The sequence below is a fragment of the Sciurus carolinensis genome, chromosome 5, assembly GCF_902686445.1.
Source record: "Sciurus carolinensis chromosome 5, mSciCar1.2, whole genome shotgun sequence".
In the NCBI taxonomy this organism is placed as follows: Eukaryota; Metazoa; Chordata; class Mammalia; order Rodentia; family Sciuridae; genus Sciurus; species Sciurus carolinensis.
Window position 1 is genome coordinate 23,314,581 of NC_062217.1, and position 10,120 is coordinate 23,324,700.

At 41.1% G+C, this 10,120-nt stretch overlaps 1 protein-coding gene across 1 annotated transcript; it reads left to right on the forward strand.

Moving 5' to 3' along the window:
• Positions 1–4,972: 4,972 nt before the first annotated feature.
• Positions 4,973–6,463, forward strand: LOC124985530 (sperm motility kinase 2B-like). The gene has a single exon (XM_047554274.1). The coding sequence runs from the start codon at positions 4,973–4,975 to the stop codon at positions 6,461–6,463; it is 1,491 nt and encodes a 496-aa protein (XP_047410230.1).
• The last annotated feature ends 3,657 nt before the right edge of the window (positions 6,464–10,120 follow it).

Genomic DNA, 10,120 nt, shown 5'->3' on the forward strand with positions numbered 1-10,120 from the left:
ATTTTGCTTAGCATGATATTCTCCACCTTCATCTACTGCTGATAAATGCCATAATTCCATTCTTCTTGAAGGTTCAGTAATATTCCATTAAGAAGTAAAGTTATGTGAATAGTAGAGGGAGAGGAAAATGAACTTGTAAAGAGTCTGTGCTTTTTAATAGGCACAGAAAGAAATGCAATATGAGTAAAAATATTGGAAAGCTAATTTGAAGGCCCATTTGAGGTGGGAAAATAGAGGGAAAAAAATACTAATGAAGATCACTGGTCCTTAAAACCTGTTTAGTGTGAGAACACTTTGTGTAAAAACAGTATTTCTTGCCCTGTATTCACTCCTTCCTCATATCTGAAAGACTAATGTGGAACTATTCTATTTGGGAAAGTGGGGTGGACCTTGGAGTCCATGGTAAGTCCCTAGATGGTGAATCATGGGTTGTGTCACAGAAGCTGAGAGCTTTCAGGGACAAGTTATAAACTGGTGGGACAGATATAGAGTGCACAGAAATGGGAGATGATGAAAAGAATTGAAAATGTTCATGTCTGCTGCTCCTGAATGACAACATATCTGGGCAATCTTGACCTAGCAAATAACACAAAAGTGACCCCAAGGTTGAGGTCAGATGGAGGAACAGGTGAATACCATAAATTCAAGTAAGAAGCGAGTCCATCCTAGTAAATCATCCAGGGAAAGAAAAAGCGTGCAACTATGAGAGGTTCCATGTAAGTTCCTCCAAGAGTTTGGAAATCAAGAGAGGCACCAGACAGTGCAGGACAGGAGACTACTATCAATTTATTGACTCTGATTCAATTTCATTTCCCTATTGGGTATGGATAACTTTTATGTGATCTATCTATTTATCAATCATCAATTTATTTTTGTTGGGTGACATGAGAGGCAAGAGGAGAGGGATAGCATTAGATTTTGAGAATGAACAATTCATAGTACAACCAGGCTGAAAACAGCAAAAGATATAGGAGAATGCAACACCTTCTAAGAAAAGACTATAAGAGATATTTATAGTGTATTTAACCCAACAACAGAATACTGATTCTTTTAATATGCATAAAAAAGCACATAAATCAGTATAAACCTTATCCCATGCCATAAAGCAAAGTTACCAAATTTAAAAGAATTGAAATTACACTGTTTATGTTCTTTCAACACTAAGGACTCAGACTAGAAAACAGTAAGATGAAAGAAAATCTCCAAAATCTTGGAAAATAAGCATACTTCTAAATAATCTATGGGTTAAGGAACTTTAAAGGGAAATAACATAGACACTGAACTAGTAAAAAAACAGCATTTAAAAATTTGTAGAATACATCTAAGGCAGTACTTGGACACTGATAACATTAAAAACACATTACAAATGAGGAATAGGCACAAATCAATAATCACTTTTACCACCTGAAAAATCTGGGGTGGGAGCAGGGGGCTTGAAGAGCAAATAAACCAAAATAAAGCAAAAGGTAGAACTTAAGAGCAGAAATTAATTATATTGAATATCAAAACAATGAAAGAAATCAATGAGATAAAGAGCTGGTTGTTTGAAATGATTTGTAAAATTCACGAATTGTAATAACATGGATGAAGGAAAGAATAGACAAAATTTTAATATCAAGTATTAAATGGAATATCAACTATGACAGATACTCAAAACATCAACAGCATAATAAGGAAATAGTGTGGCTGTGCTTGGGTATGGAGTGCTCACTGCCTCTAGGGTTCATGTATTGGAAGCTTGTTCCTCAGTGTGGTGAGGTTGGCCAGTGGAATCTTTAAGAGGTGAACATGTGAAAGGTTATTGGTTCATTGAGCATGATAAATTTGTAAGACCTTACTTACTAAGGACATGCACTTCACTGATAAGTCCAGGAAGTCTTTTGATTGCAATGGATTGATGTAGAAATATCACATGACAAACGTCTACACCTATGAATAAAAACTCTTAGAAAAATAGAAATAGAGAGTATTATGGGTAAAGTTATATCTCCCAGAGCATTTGCTAGGTTCTAATCCCACACCTAGGAATAAGGGCTTTTATTCTGAAATGGATATATGATAATGTAATTACCTAAGATGAGGTCATAAGAGGGTAGGGAAAGCTGGTATTTTTGTGTGACTTGCATCCTTATAAAGGGAGCAGTGCAGGCTACTAGTTCAGTGGGATTTGTGTCCTTATAAGGAGAGCAGGGCAATCTCCTGAATCACTGAGCTATGTATCCATCCATGATTTTCTCTCTCCTATCAAATTGATTTTGGAATGAAACATTTGAATTTCCATCCTTTTCACTGTAGGTATGTTCTACAGATATTGCTGTGCAGTTAGCAAAAGTGATCACTTTAACATGAGAAAGAGAAACAACGCTGATGTGAAGCTATAGTGTGAGAGCTTCAGAGAGAATGCTGTACTCATACATTTCAAACCCGGTCTGCCTCAGATACTAATGTCACAATGTAATGCATATCCATTGTGCATTGAACCAAGGCTAAGGGGGCCAATGAGGTCCTGACTTAGCATGGTGAAGCATGTTTTAAATATCCTCTGGGCCAGTAGAGTGACCCATACGATCTTTTCAAAGAAATATTCTCTTCTATATCCTGGAGCCATTAGTGGCTAGGTCTTGTAAATTCCTCGGTTACTATCAGTTCATCTTCCTCTTGTGTTTGTGAAAAGTACCTGCCATCTCTTTAGGGATTATAATCTCTTTAACAAGCTCATCTTCCTGAGACTCAGCTTCTCATGCACTTTTCTGGACAAATTGCAAGTTGTTGAAATCTTTGATCTCTCTTTTCTGTTCCCCATTCTCACAATAGAGCAAGCTAAAAGATGCCAGCAATATCCTTGGCAGTGAATGAATGCTGTGCTATCTTGAAATCCCCTCCACAAGTTTCATTAGACCAGTACCTTAAAATTCAGCCTCACACAGAGTCTCAGGACATGGATAAAATGTAATCAAGTTCTTTGCCAGAATGTAACACAAGTGGTCTACAGTTCAATTTCAAATAAGTTCCTCATATCCCTCTTGATCATGAGCAAGGTCTGCATTTCTCTTAGTATTCTGGGCATCTGAGCTCTAACCAGAATCACCAATAAACTCTGCAAAACATTCAAAGCTTTTCCAGCTTGGATCTCTAAACAATAAAAATTCTTACTGCAAACCAACTTCAAAGGTTTTTAGATCTAACCGATAAGTTTATTCAGAGCAATAAACTCACAACTCCCTATACCAATTTTTCAGTTAGCTTTTATGTCACTCTAAAGAAACCCTCTGACAAGAAAAACTTAGATGAAGAGTTTATCTATGGCACATGAACCCTCTGGTCTCAGTCCATAGATGGCAAAGTCCATTTATCTGGGTCCACCCTGAGTTAGCACATCATGAAGGAAGGGCTCAGTGAAGGAAAGCTGTTCCCCTCAAGACATGACAAAAGCAGAAGGAGGGGAAAGGGGACACAGAAAAGAAGCAACCTTCCAGGGCATGACTCCAGTGACCCAATTCTCTCCCCAGCTGCCAACAGTTACCACACAGTAACTCCAGTGGAAGTATGATGGTCTGACTAGGTTACAGAACTCACAATCTAAAGTTTTAGCACTGTTTCTGCATTAATACAGGAGCTTTTGAAAGACACCTCAGATCGAACCCGTAATAGGCTCTAAGCCTATCTACTCAGTTCACGGTGGCAGGACAATCACACATTCAAGCCCAACCTGAGCAACTTAGAAAAATCTTGTCTCAAAATTCATACATGCATACATACATACATAAAGGACTGAGGGTGTATCTCAGTGTATCTCTGATATGTATGACGCCCTGGGATCAATCACCAGTATGTTCCCCCCTTAATACCACCCCCAAAAATAGTGTGTGATGAATTGAGTTCAATCTTTCTTCTCCTTGTATCATGTGAGGATACAGCAACAAAATGCTTTGATCTTGAATGGGTAGAGGATAATAAGTCCTGCTCATAAATTACCTAGTCCAAAGTATTTGGTTACAGCAGCATGAAGGGATTTATTCATCTGGGAATCCTTCCATTTCTTCCACATTGGGAAGGACAGGTTAGCTGTTTCTAGAATTCTTGTTTCCACATTCTGTCCTTTAACACTTTGAACATATCAACCCATTGTTGTTTCAGCTTCTAATGAAAAATCCCTTGAAGCCCTGAATGGCAAACTTATGATGAAGATTTCCTTCCATTTAGCCCCAAAGGTGTGAAGACTGTGCTTTCCAGTGTCTTAGGAAACAGAGCATTTTATTATAGAAAATAGATATATTTTATATAAATATAAATATATAGATATATTTTATATCTATTATAAAATATATATATTTTATATCTCACTTCTATATAAAAAAATAGAAGTGAGATGCTACCATATTTGGACAGAAATTATTTTGAAGAGAAAGAAAGTAAATAATTTGAGTGTATAGATAAGATTTGGTCCTCAAAGCCTAGAGTTATTAGAAATTTTTAGAATTGAAAAGGTGAGTGCTTTTAGATAGTGTACAAATTTTAATTTATAAACAAGTAAATATCAGTCTCCATAACCCACAAAAGCCCAAAATGTCTGGAGTCTTTTTATTCCTATGGTGAATATGGGAAAGTTCTGGAGGCCTAAAAGGGAGGTGATCACTGCGGGTTCTGGCCAGGCATGACTGGACCATTTTTTGCTCTGACCTCACAAAGAACCATTGTGAGGCAAGTTGAAAGGGCAGGTATATAAGAGGATGGGCTGAAGCTGTGCTTTTGTCCACAAGTACAGGAAGCTCTTGGTGGTGACCTGTCAGAATCCCAGCTAGTTAGTGCGTTTGGTGGTTGGTGATTGGTGGTTGGTGGCAATGGTCTTGGGATATTGGTTCTTTGATTTGGGTTTGTTGTTTTGTCTTGTTTTTGTTTTCTGATTTTGATTTGTTGTTTTGGCTTGTTATTTTTTTTAAGCTAGCATCCTTAGGTGGTGCTCCTGCTTAGGATGTTTAGCCAGAGTAATGAGAGTGAGAGTAGCTTAGCCTCAGCGTGGGGGCTCTGCTCCCGCCCTGAGCGCGCCTTCACAGACCACTACGAGTTCGTGAGGGCCATTGGGCATGGCGCCTACAGCCAGGTGGTCCTGGCTCGCCATCGCCCCACTGGGGCAGAGGTGGCAGTGAAAGTCCTGGAGTTGGTGCCAGAGAACATCCCGGTCTTCTCCGAACCGAGTGTGTGGATGAGCCTGGAGCACCCCAGTGTGGCCCAGCTCTTCCAGGTCATTGGCACCAAGAAGCACATCTACATGGTGATGGAGCACGCAGGTGGGGGAGAGCTACTGCAGCACATCGCACGTGGCATGCAGGAGGAGGAGGCCCGCAGGGTCTTCAGGCAGATGGTGTGTGCCGTGGGCTACTGCCACCACAGGGGCATCGTGCACCGGGACCTGAAGCCAGAGAACATCATGCTGGATGCCAGAGGCGACATCAAGCTCGTGGACTTTGGCGCTGCCACCAGGTTCCGGCCTGGGCAGAAGCTGAGGAGGTTCTGGGGTACTCTCCCATACCTGGCCCCCGAGACGGTCGTGCGGGAAGAGTACGAGGGCCCCCCAGTGGACGTCTGGAGCCTGGGGGTCATCCTGTACTTCATGTTGACACAGACCCTCCCGTTTATGGCCTCCACCTCCCAGAAGCTGTTGATGTGCATCGTCCTGGCAAGGTACCATGTCCCTGGCCGTGTGCCCGTCAAAGCCCGAAGGCTCATCCGCAGCATACTGACGGTGAAGCCCCACAAGCGGCCCACGGCCCAGCAAATCTCTCAGCATCCGTGGCTAAAGCAGGGCGAGGAGGACGCACCCCACCCGTGGAGGGAGGTACTCCCCAAACACCCAGACCCCGAAATCATGACGCTCCTGCTGGACATGGGTTTGGATCCATACCAGACCTGGTTATCCCTGGTCCAGAGAAAGTTTGATGCGGCCATGGCCACCTACTTGATTGTCCAGCACCGGAAAAGCCAGGGGGTCGGGTGCACGTTCCAGCGGAAGCCTGTGCCTCCCAGGTTTGTGCCTTGCCCACGCGCGGTGGATCCATCTGCTTTCCCTGGCCTCCCAAGGAAGAGCAAGAGTGAGCCTGCCCTTCACAACTTCCCCTCGCCCTGTGAGCCTCAGCTGCCCCAGGAGGCCAAAGAGCCAGGGCAGGAGGCCGCCAGAAGGGCCAGCCTGCCCGCGATCCCTCTCGGCTTCCCGCCCACAGAGGACCCCACTCCCAGCTCAGCCTCCCAGTCTGACTCTCTGTCCTACTTGCCCAAACGCTGGAGGGTGCTGCTGAGGCTGCTCGGAAGAGCCCACGGAAACTCCTCCCAGGATTCACCCGCAGACAACAGGAAGGGCTGGACTGGGAGGATCGCCACCTGTGTCCGAAGACTGTGCTGCTGCCTGCCACGCGCCAGCAATGCGGTTGTTCCAATGGCAGAGAGAAGAGACGCGCCGGACCCATAGACGGTGTGGCCACGAGCAAGTGGAGAGCCGAGCCACACAGAACCAGCGCCCAGCCTGGGTCCCCTCTGCCCCCACCTGCCAAAGACACCAGAGACTGTTCTGCCCGGGACATTTCACCTGCCCTGCCCCTCTCTATCCTTTCTCCCATTCTTCTGAAATGTTGCTTACTAAATTTGTTTTAGACAAATTGTATAATAAAATAATTGTTCCAAAGGTTGAAAAACTGTACTGATTTAAAGAAAGGACGGGCCGTAGGGGGAGGGCAGGCTCCCACCAGGCATCATCTCTCATTCCTGGACCAAGGCACCTTCCTCTCCTTTATCTGTTGACCCCTTCGCACTTAGAACAGTTGCCTTAAGCCAGCGTAGAACTTTCACTTGCTTTGACCAGGTACAGACAGACTCACTCCCCTTAACCCGCTGTGTATGAAGTCTGTCCTCTTGAGCCATGTAGACAAGGACCTTTAGCTGGTGACTGTGGTCAGGAGGAATCCCTCCTGAGGTATGTGGACATGTGGGTGGCAACTGTGGGAGAAATCCCAGGTGAGAAGGCATGGGAGGCCTCAGGATGTTCTATGGCATCATCTCCATGATACTGCGTAGGGAGTGAAGAGGTGCCAGTGGGCAGGGCCAGGCCCGCCTGCTGCAGTGGCTGGGTCCCTCCCCACCTGCCATGAAGACTCCCCATGAAAAATCTTCGTCGCATGACTATTGCTACAGGTATGGGACAGGATGCACACAGGCTTTCAGGACTGAAGGTGTCAATCCATCTTATGGATGCAATTTTACAGAAAGGTGAAATGCACCATGTGGAATTGCTCTCACCTCTGGTTTCTGTGAACCCAGTTTTGTAAAGCCAAGTGCACACAAATGAGAAATGGGAAATGGCCAGGCCAGTCAGAGAGGGCGGCTCTGGGCACCTTTGGTCTCTGATGTCTCCACAGGCCTGTCACCCTGTGCTGCTCTGACAGCAGCTTCCTGCTCTGCCTCTTGGCGGTCAAAAATGGATACTTTGTTAGAAAGCGTATGTCAGTGTAGTGTAGTTTTCAGTTTAGAGGTCTTTCTTCTCCTTGATTAGATTTATTCCTAATTTCTTTGAAGTTTTTGGGAACTGGACAGTTTTCCTAATGTCCTTTGCAGCAGATTCATTATTGGAGTAAAGGAAATTGACTACTTTCTATGTGTTGATCTTCTATCTTGCTACTTTGCTAAGTTTTTTTTTTTTTTTTTTTTTTTTTAGCAACTCTACAGTTCTGGTGATTTTTTTTTTTTTTTTTTCCCATCTCTACACAGAGGATCATGTATTTCTCTCATATCCTTTAATTTCTCTTGCCTGATTGCTTTGGTTAGACATTAAAGGTCTATGTTGAACAGTAGTGGGGAGAGTGGACATGCCTGCTTTTATAGGAAATGCTTTCAGTTTTTCTCCATTCATTATCATGTTGACCTTTAGATTGTCATATATAGGCTTTCAGATATTGGAGGAAGTTCTTTCTGTTCTTCATTTTTCTAGTATTATAAAATTGAATGGGTGCTGGCCTTTCAAATGCATTTTCTGCACATATTGATATAATCCTGTGATCCTTGTCTTGAACTATGTGGTGATTAACATTTTGAGTGTGTATGTATTTTTCTTTTTCTATGTCTTTGAGGTATAACATTAGTTCATTTATTTGGTATCTTCATATATTACATTTTTTAAAAATACAGGAACCCATTGGTAGGAACTTTTAGAACTGCCTTCTTCCACTTATAAGCCTTGGGCTTGATGAATATTCAGGTATTGATACTTTTTCCCAATACGTGTCCTCTGATGCTCCAGTGTCAGCATTTCTTTGAGAGAAGACGCTGAACCCTATTTACTAGAAGCACTTTAGATCAAGATCATGTACTACTCAACCTTAAATAAAAACAAAATCTTATTGATACTGTTCTCCACAGTTCCTTTAATCTAGTAAGAACTTGTAGTAATCATCTGGAATAGTCTTAAAAAATTAGCTATAAAACATTAAAATTGCTATAATATATAGGGCCTGAAAAATGTAGAAAAGTTGGGCCAAAGAAGACACACACACACACACACACACACACACACACACAGTACACACACATTCCACTATGATCTAATAGAATGCAAGGTATTATCCCTATTTTTTTGTATTTGCTAATACTTGCTTTGTGGCCTAAGACATGGTCTATTTTAGAGTAGGATCCATTTGCTTCTGAGAAGAAATTTATTCAGTCATTGATGGATAAAATATTCTACATATGTCTATTAAGTCTGGATTATTCATTGCATTTTTAGTTTTATAGATTTTTTATTTTGTTTTATTTGGAGAATCTATCCAGTGGTAAGGGAGGCAAGTTAAAATCACCTAGTATTAGTGTGTTGTGGTCTGTTTGATTCTTGAAATTGAGAAGTATTTGTTTTATGTACATAGATTCACCATTGTTTGGGGCATAAATATTTATGATTCTTATGTATTGATATATAATTCTCTTAAGTATGAAATGTCCTTCTTTGTCCCTTCTGATTAACTGTGGCTTGAAGTTCACTTTATCTGATTTGTTTGTGTTATCCATGTGAGTGATAACTTTTTTCCCATCCTTTTACCTTCAGTCTGTAGATATCTTTGCCTATGAGGTAAGTCACTTGTACACAGTATTTTGTTGGGTGTTGTTTTTAAATCCAGTCTATGTCTTTTGATTGATGAGTTTAAGTCATTTTTATTCAGTATTAGTATTGAGAAATGATTTTTATTCCCTGTCATTTGATTTAATTCTGGTTTTTAATTTGAATTAGTTTCTCCTTTGATGGACTGTTCTTCTAGTGTTGTTCCTCTCCTTTCCCTTTTATTTTGGGTTTTTTTCTTCATGAAATATTTTATTGAGTATGATTTTTAGAGCAGGTTTTCTAGTTTTGAATTCTTTTAACTTGTTTATCTTGGAAGGTTTTCATTTCATCATAAATTCTGAAGCTTAATTTTTCTGGTAATAGTATTCTTGACTTGCATTCTTTTGTTTTCAGAGCTTGATATATATTGTTCCTAAGCTTTCTAGCTTTGAGGGTCTGGGTTGATAATCAGATTCGATCTGTATTGGTTTCCCTCTAAGTGTGGCTTGTCATTTTTCTCTGGAAGCCTTCTATCCTGACTGTATGTTAGGCATTTTTTAAATATTGTGACGTTTTATGGGTCTGTTGCAATTTTGTGTATTTGGGGTCCTGTAAGCCTCATTCATTAGCTTTGGGAAATTTTCTGATAGTATCTCTTTGAATAGATTGTGCATTCTTTTGGTTTGTATCTGCAAGCCTTCATCTATTCTGATAAATGTTAAATTTGGTCTTTTCAGGTTATCCCATATTTCTTGGACATTCTGTTCATGGTCTCTTAATATATTTTCTCTACAGTCAACTTTATTTTCAAGATTATGTATTTTGTCTTCATTTCCTGAAACTCCATTCTCCAAGTGGTCTAGTCTGTTTCCATTGAATTTTAATTTGGTTTTTTGATTCCTTCATTTTGAGTATTTCTGTTTGATTTTTTTTTTCAGAATCTCTATCTCCTTATTGATCATTTACTTCATGTATTTTCTCTATGAGAACGCTCCTTACATTGTCTCTTACTTCAAAGATTAGTTTAGCTATCTATTCTAAACT

Bases quoted from the DNA above. Each gene is read 5' to 3' on its own strand.
- LOC124985530 (XM_047554274.1), top strand. From the start codon at position 4,973: ATGTTTAGCCAGAGTAATGAGAGTGAGAGTAGCTTAGCCTCAGCGTGG.